The following is a 15,097-nucleotide window of genomic DNA, read 5'->3' as shown; positions in this document are numbered from 1 at the left end:
TCAGGAGGACCTGAGTTCAAACCTAGCCTCAGACACTTGACACTTAACTAGCTGTGTGACCCTGGGCAAGTCACTTAACCCCCATTGCCCTACCCAAAAAAAAAATGAATGTTAAAATTGTTTTTAGGGGCAGCTAGTTGGCACAGTGGATAGGGCACCGGCCCTGGAGTCAGGAGTACCTGAGTTCAAATCTGGCCTCAGACACTTAACACTTACTAGTGACCCTGGGCAAGTCACTTAACCCCAACTGCCTCACTAAAAAAATAATAATAATAAAATAAAATTGTTTCTACATGTAATTGAGGGAAAAATAAAATATTTTTTAAAAAGAATCTCCAGGTGAAACATTTAGGGAAGATTAACTTTACAAAAGATAAATCTTTTGTTCTTTCACAAATTTTTGGAAATGGGAGGACTTTGGAAATCATCTAGTTCAATCCCCACTATTGCACAGATGAAGAAACAGGCTCTGAGTCACTGTCATTTTCAAAACTGCTTCTGTACACATCAGTGCACAGCAAATTAAGGAGCAATAGCTCTAGGAATTTACTCTCTAAACCTTATAAGATAAAGATATTTTAAAGGTATAAGTATTTCCACTATGCAATAAGCAAAGGATTAGATCTAATACTATGATGAAGAAAAGACCCATGGGAGCTGCATGTCATGAGAATTACTGCTACTCTCAAAGTGAAGTGGGGAAAGCTTTGTGGAGCAGATGCAATTTCAAGAAGTGTCTGAATGATGAGAGGGAGCTTAGCAAAGGGAATTATGGAATCATGCTGTTACTTACACAGAGGAAGGAGGAACAGGAGCAGGAATCAAGTGGAAATGAAAGGCCAGCAACCAGTGCCCTAACAGATAGGAGCTGAAAAGGAAAGGATAAAAAAAGGAAGGGGGGGGGGCGCAAATCTCAAGCCTCAGAAGAAGATTTCTTATGCCAGGAGATTCACAGGGGGACTTCTCCTATCCCTCTATACTTTTTCACTTAGTTGATCTCATCAGCCCCCATGGATTCAGTTACTATCTCTATGCCAATAACTCTCAAATCTACTTATCCAGTCCCAACCTCTTTGACAACTTCCAGTCTCACATCTCTCACTGCCTATTGGACATCTGAAAGTGAATGTGCCATCTTAAATTCAACACGTCCAAAATGGATTCATTTATCTTTTCCCTGAAACTAGCCCTTCTTCTGAACTTCCCTATTAAAAGGACAGCTCGGTGGTCCAATATAGAGAGACCACCAGGTTAGGAGTCAGGAAGACCTGCATTCAAATCTGGCCTCTGACACTTACTAGCTGTGTGACCCTGGGCAAGTCACTTAACCTCTGCCTGCCTCAGTTCACTCATCTGTAAAATGGGCATCATAATAGCACCTCCCTCCCAGGGGTGTTGTTGAAATATTAATTATAATGTGTTTAGCATATAACCTGGCACATAATGTGTGTTCATGTAAATGGCAGCTATTAGTAGCTATTACTTGTTGAGCGTACAGTCATCCTATCAGTTGTGGCAGCTAGGCGGCACAATGGATAGTCCACTGAAGTTGGGAGGACTTAAGTTCAAATCTCGCCTCAGACACTTACTAGCAAGTCACTTAACTCCAATTGCCTTAAATATCCAGGGCCATCTCCAGTCATCCTGATATGTATCTTGTCGCTGGACCCAGATGGCTCTGGAGAAGAGAGTGAGGCTGGTGACTCTGCACAGCCCTCACTGGCTTAAATCCAACTCCATACAAGTCATGCCATTACCTCCTGATGTCATGGTCCTCTTGGAGAATGAAGGATAGACAACAACAACATCCTAGCAGTTAGCCAGGCTTAGTTAGAACATAGGAGTCATCCTCAACTCCTCTCTCTCTCTCACCCCTCTACAGCCAAACTATTGCTGAGACCTGTCAACTTTACCTTCATAGTGTCTCTTTTTTTTTGGTGAGGCAATTGGGGTTAAGTGACTTGCCCAGGGTCACACAGCTAGTAAGTGTTAAGTGTCTGAGGTCGAATTTGAACTCAGGTCTTCCTGAATCTAGAGCCTTAGCTCTATCCACTGCGCCACCTAGCTGCCCCCATAGTGTCTCTTGCGCATACTTTCTTCTCCTGGTGAAGGCCCTTATCACTTCATTCTAGGACTGCTACAAAAGCCTGATGCTGGGTCTGCCTGCCTCATGTCTTTCTGCACTCCAGCCCATTCACACACACACAGCCCAGCCCAGCCCACCCCCACCATTCAATAAACTCCAGTGGCTTCCTGTCACCCACAGGAGCAAATAAAAAATCCTCAACTTGGCATTCAAAGCCCATCATAACCTGGCTCCCTCCTACGTTCCCAATCTTCTTATACCTTACATCTTACACCTCTCTCTCTCTCTGTGTCTGTCTGTCTGTCTCTCTCCCCCTCCCTCCCTCCCTTTCTGCAATTCAGTGACAGCAGCCTTCTTGTTGTTCCTCCAACAAGACAATCCACCTCTTGACTCTGCATTGTCATTGGCCCATCTTTTACTCTCTACCTAACTTCCCTGACTTCCTCCAAGTTCTAACTAAAATCCCACCGTCTGCACAAATAAAACAAAAGCCAACCCACCTTTGCCAAGCCCTCTTAATGCTAGTCCCTCTGTTGGTTATTTTCCATTTATCACAGAGAGGTATGGATCTCCGTATCGCCTTTGTACACAGCTGTCTGCACACCATCTCCCCTTTTTAGACTGTGGACTCCTTGAGATCAAGTCTGTCGTTTTCTTTTCTTTGTACACCCAGCACAGTGCCTGGCATACAATAGGTGCTTAATAATTGTTTCTCAGCTGACAGTGAATCTAGGATGACAGCGTTTCTTCATCTTATGGACTTTAGCAGCAAAACACAAATACTCATTAAGTGCCTCCCATGCATAAGGCATTTGGCCAGATCTCTCTGTGCTCACAACTTATAAATTCCCAACGCTCACCTGAGAAGTTTGGAAAAACGGTGACATGGAGCCTTGACAGCAGCCACCGTTACCTCTCCTTCTAGGACACGGGCCAGAGTCCCAACACCTACCACAAAGCCAAGAGGATAATTGCTCGTTTCTTTCAGTCGCATGTCTGTACCAACATATGTAAGGTTCCTGACCAAGCCTTCTTACCTCTCTGTGTCAGCAAAAAGACAAACTTTTGATCCTGATGACTCTAAAATGGCATATTGTGAGCTGGATACTGGTTATGAACCAGCTTACAAGAGACACTTAAAAATAGTTGTTCCTATTACCCAAAACAGGAGAGATTTTCAGAGGGCAGCTACAGAAGCAGCAAGGGCTGCTGAAGAGCAGGAGCACAAGCTCTCGGCCTGGTGTAGTGGGAAGAACACACGCTGAATCGGGCCAGAAGACGTGGGTTTGAATCCTAGCTCAGCTACTAACTACCACACACTAGTCATTTTACCTCTTGGGGCCTTGATCTCCACATCTGTAAAATAACGGGATCGAATCCTTCTATTTCTAAATCCTCTACTCCTCTGCAGATATCTCCCCAGGGCTCCAGCTCTGTGTTTGTGTGCCCAATACCTCCACGGGAGGTTTGACCCCCACCGTCAACTGTCTAAACCAGCACTCCCCAGCTTCCATCCATCCATCCATCCACCCCCAAACACACACACACACCCTATCCCTTTCTCCTCTTCTGTTTCTGTTCATGGCACCTCCCAGTCTTCCAGGCTTGTAACCTTGGAGTCCTCTTCCCACTCTCTCACCCCATACATTCAATTAGTTGCCATTTTTTGGTCATTTTATCTTCCCAATCTCTTTTGCTATTTGGCCCCTTCTCTCCACTCTCCCTAAAACCACTTTAAGTTCATCATAATAGCCTCCTATCCCATTTTCCTGCCTTCAGACTACCCTTCAACCCATCCTTCATACTCTTAACCAAAGCAATATCCTTAATGCAATGCCATGATCATGCCACTCCTCTACTCAAGTGAATACCAGTTACTACTTATCAAATTCTAAATTCCCATCCTTGGCATTCAAGGCCCTCAACAATGTGGTCCCAAGCTATTTTCCCAGTCATAATCTCATACCTTTCACACATTCTATTTTCTTGCCAACTATACTACTCTCCGTCCCCCCACCCTTATTCTATCCTTATCCATTTCTGGAGCCTTTGGTCACACCATCCTCCATGCCTAGAATGGGCAACCCATCGCCACATGTTGAAATACTTCCTTCTGGGCCAAATCAGATACCACCTCCTCCTTGGAGCCCCTCCCTGATATTCCTTAATGAAAGTGCTCCTTCCCACCTCAAATTTTTCATATTACTTTGTATCATCTGTTTCACTCTCTCTTAGATCAAGGCAATATATACATGTCCTCTTCCCCCTCTCTATGAGGCTATAAGACCCTTGGCATGAGAATCTGGGTTGTATCTGAACTTTTTTTTTGCAGGACAATGAGGGTTAAGTGACTTGCCCAGGGTCACACAGCTAGTAAGTGTCAAGTGTATGAGGCTGGATTTGAACTCAGGTCCTCCTGAATCCAGGGCTGGTGCTTAATCCACTATGCCACCTAGCTGCCCCCCTGAGTTGTACCTGTATCTGTTATCTTCAGGGCTTCACACATTGAAGGCATTTAAGAAATGTCTGTTGAAATGAAATCAGATGATTTTCAAGCTGAAAATAATCTCAACAATCCAATCCAACATCCTCATTTTGCAGATGAGGAAACTGAGGCCTAGAAAGGGGAAGTGACTAAGACAAAGTCTCATGTTAATTTAGTAGTAAAAGGTTTGAATTGGAAGCCAGGCCTCCCACTTCCCATACTACTCTTTCGACTGTGCCATACTTGTAACCACTTCTGTATGGGTTCAGATAAGAAAACAGATATAAGAAGGGGAAGCGGTCTGCCTAAGGTAGTCTCCTAGCAAAGCTGGTTGCTCTGATTAAAAGGTTGACCTGGAAGGGGGAGGGAGGGGGGGGGTTGACTATCAAGCATGATTCGAGGTTTGAGGATCCTCTTAGGCTTCTTCTAGAGTTATAAAAATCCAGCTTGTTTTCCCCCTTGGGCAGAAACACCACTGGTTGATCCAAATTTCAGGCAACAAAACATGACTCTCCAGGGCTGATAGGAAGCAAGCGTAAAGCACTTTCTATCTCAATCTCAGAGGCAGAAGTGCCCATGGTGGGTTGAGAGGAACTAGTTTGAGAAGGAATTCAGTGAAATGGAGAGCAATCCCCAGCCCAGAGAGGAAGGAATCTGCAAGGAAATGGGAGAATCAAGCCAGTCAGAGAAACCCCAAAGCTGGCTGAGTCAGAAGATATGCCCTGGGAAAAGAAGCCCACCACAGAAGCCAATACCCTTTCAGACTTACAGTTTTTTGCTCCTCTTCTCAGACGCTTCAGCACCTTCATCACAGCTTGCCTCAGCCCCGCTCAGCTGGGGAAAGATGAGGAGGTTTTGTTTATATTAAGAAGGCTCTCGCTAGGACCGGGGAAGCCTAGGGGTCCAGGAATTCGGAAGCTCCCTCATTCTGAGGTGTTCCTACCCAGCCCATGGGGAAGCAGTGCGTATGTAGGCCTTTATCAATGAAGTGATACTTTGGGGACCAGGACTGGATTGGGAAATAGCTGTGGGGGGACACAACCTCCAGCAGACAGACTGCTATCCCCAGTCCAGATGAAGGAAGAGTGCTCTGGTTTCTGACTCACCATGCCAAAAGGAGGCTCAGCCTTGGCCTGGGCCAAGATTATAAATCAAGGGCTAACTTGGAGGTATGAGTCTAAAGCCCCCTCCCTGTCTGTCCTTGCTTTGGTCACTGTTAAACATCCAAGGTCCCACAGGGTGTATGTTAATGACAAAAGGAGGGACTAGAACCCTGGGGTCCAGTGCTACAGCCCCTCTACAATGATACCGGCCTACTTCCTTTGGCATTAATTTCATGACAGTTACCCCAACCCTACCTACCTTGTGACATCTTGATCTCCTCCTCATGAAGTTTATAGAATCATGGGATCATTGACTTAAAGTTGGAAGGTGCCTTAGGGATTCATCAAGTCCAACCCCCTTATTTTCCAGATAAGAGGGTGACTGATTTCTTATGGTCACACAGGTATTAAGGAGCAGAACCAGGCCTCTCCTTCCAGCCAAGCCACTCACTTCACAGCCCTGGCACTTGCCAGGTCAGTTCCCACCTTCCCACTTGCACTCCTGGCTTCTGCCCCTCCTTCCTCTCTAAAAAAAAAAGTTCTCCACTCTCCTTTTGACCTAAAGAAACCCTGCCCGTGCTTTCCGGCCTTGCCCAAGCCCCAGGCACTCTCTGCAGCCTTCCCAGCCTACTACACAATCTCTCCCTCCAGTGATCTGAGCCACACAGTTTAGCATTTGGTCAGGTTCCATCCTGATCTGCTATCTAATTGTTAAAAAAAAACAAAACCAATTAGTCTTATCTCTCCAACTAGACCTAAGCTTTTCTAAGGCAGGAATCCTGTTTTCTTTTATTTCCCACAGCACTGGGCACAGAGTATAGATATTTAATGAAAACTGGTTGATGGATTTATTGGCTGGAGCAGTAAATGTTCTGTGCCCCTGTTCCTATGCCAAGCTGGGCTGCCAATCGGGTGAGCTGGTATTTTAGCACAGAAGCTAACCAATTCTTACAAATGTGTAGGTTGCAGTATTTTTCCTTTTCTTTCTTATTTTATTTTATTGTTTTTAGTTTTGGGGGAAGTAACTACACACAGACACTCCATTTGTGGTCATAGCCTCCTTTTAGCACAACTCAGCCCCCACCTTCCTATCCCAGCACCCCTGCCCCCAGCCCCCGCCCGTGGGAACGAGCACCTCTGGCCCCTCAGCCTGGCGCTGGGCTTCCTTCCATTCTAACCTTAAGCTTCCGCAGTTTATCAGCCCAGCACAATGGTGCTCTGGAGCCCCTCCCACTCCCCCCTCCCTCCACTGGAGTTGGGGAAATCAAAGCAGTTCAAACATGGGAAGAAACTTCCTTCCATTGTTGGGCAGGACTTGTCCTGATTCTGGTGTCTGCTGGGATCTGTCAGGCCCAACCACAACACCACCTCAGCCCCCAGCCCCCCAGCCCCCACCCCATCCTCTCAGACTCCAGCCCTCAGGGAAGAGGCCAGGGCTCCATGGCACACTCACAGAATGGCACAACAGCTAGAAAGGCTAACTCACTCATTGTGTTCAAGAGGGCACTGTCCAAGGTTGTGGAGCAAGTTTCAATGCTCAGTCAGCTTCTTGAACATGGTATTATGTGTGGTTAACAGGTTGGCAGAAGTTAGTGGTGGTCTGGACATGAACCTCAAAGCTCCTGACTCCCAGGCATCATGACAGGCCCAGGAATAGCTTGGGGTGGGGGGGCCTCCAAAGGTAAAGGGAAGGGCCCCTGGGGGGGGGGGGGGACCCACCCGTTACTCTACTTCCTGTACAAGTAGGTAAAGGGAGACACTATGAATGGAAGGCATTTGCTTAAGGATTAACCCAGCAGCCCAATTCAATTCAACATCAAATTGAAATGAACTGGATTTCCAGGACAAATGGAGGTTTTTCTCCAAATGCCTTGACAGCTTCATGGAAAGGTTTTGGCTGTAAGCACCACACAGTATACCACCCTGCCTCTCTTTTCCCTGCTCCAACACTATCCTTGAGTGCATGGAGTGAAGCTGGGCCAAGACAGAAATCTTCCCGAGAGCAAAAATCTAAGACTAAGAAAGGTCAGCGGGATGAGGTAGGGATAGGTGCAGAATCCACCTGGGCCCAAGTCTGAGGAGGGGAATGACCTTCAACCTCAGAGTCAGGTGGACCCAGAAGAGTTTAATACTCTCATCATCCTCACTTACAAAGGCACCTTTCAAGCCTGGCAAGGAACTGGGATATTGCAGGATTTGACTGGCTTAGTCAAACTGCTGTTAAAAACAATCACCTGAAGATTCACTGGTTTCACTTGGAAAGGACAATCGCTAACAATGCCTGAATTCACCAGGCACAGCACTGATCTCTGAGACAGACATGGCAGATGCCCAGACAAGGCAGGAAAAGTAAGGAAAGCAGATAAGCTGGAAAGGAGTGGCCAGCAGGGGGAGCATGGGGCAGGGGAGAGAAGCCTGAATCTGGAATCTCAAGACCCAGCATGGTGGAAAGAGCACTGTATTCTGGGCAATGAACGTTAGCCTCAGTTTCCTCATTTGTAAACCTTGTACCAACTACTTCCCAATATCATTGTGAAAATCAAAGTAAAATTAGGTATACAAAGCAGTTTGTCAGGGAGGCTCAGTGTTATTGATATGACCCGGGAGAGGATTCTGATAAGGTCCATTTTTAGGGAGAGATTGGTATACCGGATAGAGCTCCGGACTTGGAGTTGGAAAGACCTAAATTCACACACTGATATAGACACTTCCTAGCTATATGTCTCTGGGCAAATCATTTTAACATCTTTTGGCCTCAATTTCTTCATCTGCAAAATGGGGAGAATAATAGCACCGAACTCAAAGGGTCGTCATGAGGATCAAGTGAGAAACAATATATAGAGTGCTTTGCACACGTTAAAGTGCTATGCACAGGTTGGCATGAGCTTCTGTGGCCTTCTTCAAATTCTACCTTCTGCAGAAGGCTCTTCTAGGTGTTCTCCCTGCCCCCTCCTATCCCACCTTCCATTTCCTTCTTCCTATCTGGAATGCAAATAGCTATCTCGGTGTTATCTCCTATTAGGATGTTGGCTCCTTGGGAGCAGAGAGTATTTTTGTTTTTCTTTCTCTGCCTCACATTCCGTACACTACCTGATCATGGTAAGCATAGAACAAATGCTTGTTGACTCACTAACAAGAAGTCATTACTTGTTACTACATTATTATTATTATTGCCAATAAGCATAATCCAGACCTCACTTCTACTCAAGGGAGGATCTTCTGATGAAGGGAAATGTGGGCTCTTAAGAGATCCTTTGAAAGGTGAATGATGATTCCACATTTTCTTCTGTGAGGGGGAAGGAGCAGGTCTAGGAAATCTATTCCCAAGTGGCAGCTTCAGGAAATTTTTCAAGAGAATGAACTTGTGTGGGTATGTAGACATGAAGGCAGGCAGGCCTAGGAATCAAGAAACCCGCGTTTGAGTCCTGCTTCTTTCACTGACTTACTTTGTGTGGATTTCCTTGAATAAACTAATCACACCCTGCTTTCCTCCTCTTCAACAGGACAGGGACTAGATGGGAGGATTCCTAATATCCCTCCCAATTTCAACATTCTATGATTCTAAGATAACTGGGTTGCTTTTTTCTTGGCTAAAGTCATGTAAACTGAGGAAACAGGACTCCTTTTTTGGAGAGAGCAGGGAAAGGAAGGAAGTGAAGAAGGGAGGAAGGAAGAGAGGGAGGGAGGGAGGAAGGGAGAGAGGAAGGGAGGCAGGCAGGCAGGAAGGATTTTAAAGCATGAAGCACTTTGAAGGAGTGGGAAGCCAGGTGATGCAGTGGATAGAGTACCAGGCCTAGAGTCAGAAAGACTCCTCCTCTTGACTTATTAGCTGTGTGACCCTGGGCAAGTCACTTAACCCTGTTTGCCTCAGTTTCCTCATCTGTAAAATGAGCTGGAGAAGGAAATGGCAAAACGCTCCAGTATCTTTGCTAAGAAAACCCTAAAATGGGGTCATGGAGAGTCAGACACTATTAAAAACCACTAATCAACAACAATACTTTGAAGGAGGGCAAACCTATTTGCCACTAGGCTAGCAAACAACCTCTGAGTGAGGCTCACTCTAAGTCAAGTCTGAGAGCTGAAATGGTACTGAAGACCATGGTCTCTGAACACAGTCGGAACGAAATCCCCACTTGGGAGTGCTGGTTTGGGTTTCTCTCCACTAGAGGGCAGGGATAAGCCAGTTTTCAATCTCTGTTCCTCTGATCCCAGGCCATTGGAACTTTTCCTCTCATCACTGCTCCCAAATGAGCTTTCAACCTTCTGGTGCCAATATTTCACTCAAAACCCCACGTTAGTCTTGGGCCCACACACTTTCAGGATTAATTTAAACATGGGCCCCACCCCAAACGTAGGGTCTAACCCTAATCCCATTCAACTCAACAAGCATGTATTAAATGCCTGGTATGTGAAAGGTGCTCTGCCAGTCACTGTCCAGTCCCTGTGTGACTTGAGGTAAGTGTCTGGCCCTCTCTGGGCATCAATTGTCCTACCTCTCAGAGAGAGAGGTGCCCTCTCTACTCTCCCAGGCAAGTCTAGAAAGACATCAGTAAATGTTTGGGGGCCAATGCATTATTGTTTTGCTTAGCTGCCCATCTTTGTTTTGAGAAAGGGACAAGGGAAAAAAAACAAAGGGACAAGGGAGTATCATTGGGAAGTGACAGCCACATAGAAAAAAGAGCATCAATAAAATACAGATTTCATTTTAAAAATAAGTAAACATCAGGGGCAGCTAGGTGGCACAGTGGATAGAGTACCGGCCCTGGATTCAGGAGGACCTGAGTTCAAATCCGGCCTCAGACGCTTAACACTTACTAGCTGTGTGACCCTGGGCAAGTCACTTAACCCCAATTGCCTCGCTAAAAAAAAAAAAAAAAGTAAACATCTCTGTAAGGTCTGAAGCTCAGGATGGAGGAAGGAGTTTCTGCAGTCCCTGAAGCCTGACCTACCTCCATAGACCCTGAGCCTCAATTCTCCTAAAAAAAATTCCTTGAGACCAGGATGACCAGAGAGAGAAAATGAGCCTTCTTTCCTTTTCTTTCTTTCTTTTTTTTTTTCAGGGCAATGAGGTTTAAATGACTTGCCCAGGGTCACACAGCTAGTAAGTGTCAAGTGTCTGAGGCCGGATTTGAACTCAGGTCCTCCTGAATCCAGGGCTGGTGCTTTATCCACTGTGCCACCTAGCTGCCCCCATGGGCCTTCTTTTCTGACATCTCAGTACCAAATCCAGTTTCCTCAACCTGTTAATCAAATTCACACCCTACCTCTCCAGCCTCAGCCAGTCTACTCACTGTCCACTAAACAAACCTGCCTTGTTGATTCCTGTCTCTGCTCCTTTCTCCACCTTCTTTCTTCTCCCCTGCCTCAGTAGAGCCAAATCATACCCATCCTTCCAGGCCCTGTGCATCTTCACCTTCTCAGCCCATTTCAGGGCACAGAGACTCAAGGGCCACACCCTCTGAATGCCTACAGTGGCCTGTGCCACACACATGGAATTCAGCATCTGCTGCCCTGTTACATCTCTGGTACTGTTGTATTGCTTGTTATTTAACGGTGTATGAGTGTGCTTTGTTTCCTTAACTAAGTTACAAGCTCCATGCATGAAAGCAAGGACTACTGTTCTATACTTTCTGATGAGCCCCACCTCTCCTGGTTGTCGAGCAGAACCCCTTCCTCAGCCTCTTCCTCCAGAGCACTGTCCTGCTCTATCCCCTTTTCCCCCAAGCTCTGGCGGAAGGTGTAGTCCAGGCCGACCAAATGGATCACAAAGGGCCGCCTGTCAGTTAAGGGAGGGGCCCTAAAGCCTGTGGGCACTTCCTCTTGAGGAAAGTCACTGGCAGAAGGCCTATGTTGTTCAGGTGCCCCACCGGCCACCCCCTCAGCAGGCAGGAACACCTTCAGGTTTGGAGCATGCTCTGCAGGTGGCTGCCGGGGGGGATGGGTCATTCTCAGGAGGTCTATGTTCCTGGACAAGGTTTCTAATCCTTCCTCTCATTGGCCCTGGAGTGAAGAGGCCCTCAGTTCAAATCCAACCTTAGACACTTACTACCTATGTGACCCTGGGCAAGTCATTTCATCCTGTCTGCCTCGGTTTCCTGATCTGTAAAATGAGCTGGAGAAGGAAATGGCAACTAACTCTAGTATCTTTGCCAGGAAAACCCCAGATGGGGTCACAGAGAGTTGGGACTCAACAATAACAACAATCCTGCTTCTACTATGTATTACTTGCATGGATTTGAGCAAGTCATCTAAGTTCTCTACGGCTCAGTCTCTTCCTCTATAAAATGAGGAGACCTGATTAGGACAAGCTCCCCTCCAGATCTGAATCCCTGATCTCAGCTCCTGAGGTTGGTGTTATATGGGTGAAATCCATCACTACCCCATGCTCAGCAGGGCCTTGGCTCAGGCCCCAGGATGTGTTCCCAGTCCCACCCAGGAGCCCTACCTACCTTTCTATGTCCTGTAAAGAAGAGTGAGAGGTGGTGCATGGAGCCCCCATTGCGAGCCAGCTCCTTCTTCACAGTCCTGGGGGAGGCCAGGCCCCAGACGCTCTTCTTGCCCTCTCCATCGGAGCAGTTCAGGGTGGTGTCTGAGGTGAAGCAGTGGCTCTTGGTCTCTTGCAGGAGGCTGCCCTCACTGTGGGTTCGTCGCCGCAGGGAGTTCTGCACCGTCAGCATGAAGGCCCCTTCGGTGCCCGACGTCTCAATCATGCTGCACCGCTTTGCCTCGCTCCGGTCTAAGTAGTTGTCGTCACTTTCATCGTCCTCATCCTCGTCTTCCTCCTCACCATCTTCCTCCTCTTCTTCAGCCTCTTCATCCAGTCCACCATCCTGCTCTATCCCCTCTGCTCCTAAGCTCTGACTGAAAGTGCAGTCCAGGCGGACCTCGGGAATCACAAAGGGGGGCCTGTCAATTAAGGGAGGGGCCTCAGAGCCCATAGCCTCTTCTGTGGGCACTTCCTCCTGAGGACAGTCACTGGCAGGAGGCCCATGTTCTTCAGGTGCCCCATTGTCCACCCCCTCATCAGGCAGGGGCACCTTCAGGTTTGGGGCCTCCTCTGCAGGTGCTTCCCCTTGGGTTGGATTGTTCTCAGGAGGCTTCTGGTCCTCGGGTGTCCCACTGGCCACCCCTTCAGCAGGCAGGGTCATCTCTGGGCTTGTGGCCTCTCCTGCAAGGGCTTCCTTTTGGGTACAGTTGCTGTCAAGAGGTCCTGGTTCCTCAGGTGCCCCACTAGCCACCCCCTCAGTAGAAGGGGGAACCTCCTCCTCAAAAGGCATCTCTTTTCTTTCATCCACGTCTGTCTCAAGCATCTGGAGAAAGAGGAGAAAAGAAAAAAAGAACAAGATGAGGCCAAAGAATATCAGATTGTGTAAAGGTCCCAGAAGTCTTAGCTCACATACTTAGGCCTGATGGCCACGGGAACCAAGAATTTTTAATTAAAAGAGATTTGAGAGATTATCCAGATCTTTGCTTTACAGATGAGGAAATGAGACCCAGAGGGAGGAATGATTTTCCTGTAGTCACAAAGGTACTAAGTAGCAGGGCTGCAATTTGAACTCAAGTCCTCTAGGAGTCCAAATGAAAGATCTTTTCCCTAGTCCTTCTAACCTGCCCACATCCCAAATGATAACCTGCTACCTGAGGACTGATTCCCAACCCCTGAGGGGACCACAAGTAGCCAGAGATCAAACAGGAAGTCTAGGCCAGGCATGCAGGGACAAGGGGCCTGCCCTCACCAGGAAGGCTTTGATTGAGCCTGGCAGAGGACAGAGGCAGTGCCATCGCATGAGAGATAGGACAGAGAGAACAGGCAAGTGAAAAGTAAAGGGGACATCTGACCAGCACTTAAGGGGTCGTTACCAGACCAGACCCCTAGGAGAGTAAAGAAGGACCAGCCTGATAATTTGATGTTTGCTTCTATGTCCCAGGGGCAACAGACCAAGGAGGCCAATTCTACTTTCCAAACCCTGAGGGTTTTTTGTCTAGCCTCTAGGTGCATGAAGAGACTGGGCTTTCTCAGCTGGGGTCCTCTAGGTACCCTTAGTCATATTAGAATCGTGCCGTTTCTGCTCAATCCTTGCTTGGAGCTAGGACCAGGCTGGGAGTTGGAGAAGTTCTGGAATCCCATCTGAAGGAACAAGAGCCAAAACACTGACCAGCCAGAAAAATTCAAACTGGCTTCTGGGAAACGCTGCTGGTAAGATTCCTCTTCCAGGATGGGGCCAGGTGGCCCAGTGAACAGAGAGGTCCCACTCCCTCCTCTTTCCTTCTCCCCCCTCCCCCATTCCCTTCTCTCTAAACTTGTCTCCTTGAGGATTTGACCCCCTTGCTCTTAGGTCAGTCTGTCCTGTCTGGGGCCTAGGCTGACAAATCTGCCTCGACAATCCACAAGGATGGCGCCAGGTTCTCTAACCTGGAAGATGAGAGGGGAGTTGGAGGCACAGGTCTGAGCCATCTCCATCATCTGCTCAGACATGCTCCACCCCAGGCCCCAAGAAGTGCTCCCTATTTCAGCACTGCAGTTTAGTGAGAAAGGCAGTGAAGAAGCAGGAAGGAGGCCTGGGTTCTAAATCCCAGCTCAACCCATTTACTGATTGCACAGGATTTGGTGAAAACTTAATGAGATACTCTCAAATAATACTCACGTAAGCACTTTGGACAGAAGAAAACTTTCTGAGGCCAAATGCAGAGCCAGGAAAATAAATGCAATATCTCCCCCGCAGCTAAAACCCCACCAGATTCCTGAGAACTGAAGCCTGTGGCCCAGCTCCTCCTCTGCTCCACTCCACTCTGCTCTCCCTCCCTCCTCCCCTCCAGCGCACACACACACACACACACACACACACACACACACTCACCCCAAGCAGTGCCCATTCTTGGAAACAAGGGCTGGACTTCAGCTCTGCAGGGCAGCTCCCTGACACACTGAATAAGGGATCTGAGGCGTGCCTGTTCTCCTTTACATGTGACTGAGACACTGCTGCTCCCTGAGAAGCAACTTCATCACCGCCAGGGCTCCAATCCTGGCTTGCCATCCCACTCACCAGAGGGGTTCATCAGCAAAACAGAATCCCCACTCTCCCAGACCATCCTCTACCTGCTTCCTTGTGCTCAGAAGAAAAAAAGATGGTAAACAGCCAGTCGCTTCTCAGCCATGGCCAGTGCAAGGCAGGGCGAGCCTCTCTCCAGGGAAGTGCCTAGCTCTGCATTTCCCCTTTCCTGGGGTGGCCTGGGGTGGGGTTCGGGAGGACAGGTAGGAGTGGCCCCAGCCTGCCCTGCTGGTGACTCCTTTGCCAACGCCCTGGTGGGCTGGGGGCTGCAGAGCAGTGACAGACCCAGAACCAGAAAGGCAAGTCGGGCAGCTCAGACCATCCCCACCGGCAGATTAGAGCAAAAACAAACAATGCCCAAAAGGGGAAGTGC

General features: G+C 47.9%; 1 protein-coding gene across 7 annotated transcripts in view; it reads right to left on the bottom strand.

Moving 5' to 3' along the window:
* RGS3 (regulator of G protein signaling 3) overlaps positions 1-15,097 on the bottom strand; it is a 218,093-nt gene that overhangs the window by 16,190 nt on the left and 186,806 nt on the right. For 6 of the 7 annotated variants that reach the window (XM_043981823.1, XM_043981824.1, XM_043981830.1 and 3 more), the window contains 2 exons: positions 12,124-12,984; positions 5,341-5,405 (listed from right to left, as the gene is read on the bottom strand). In XM_043981823.1, the coding sequence (XP_043837758.1) occupies positions 5,341-5,405; positions 12,124-12,984 (926 nt within the window). Of the gene's footprint in view, positions 1-5,340; positions 5,406-12,123; positions 12,985-14,319; positions 14,386-15,097 lie in introns of those variants that run through there. The other variant, XM_043981828.1, reaches the window with a different exon arrangement.

This window comes from Dromiciops gliroides, chromosome 2 (assembly GCF_019393635.1).
Source record: "Dromiciops gliroides isolate mDroGli1 chromosome 2, mDroGli1.pri, whole genome shotgun sequence".
Lineage (NCBI taxonomy): Eukaryota > Metazoa > Chordata > Mammalia > Microbiotheria > Microbiotheriidae > Dromiciops > Dromiciops gliroides.
Note: the sequence above shows the minus strand (reverse complement) of the source record. Positions and strands in the feature narration are given on the sequence as shown.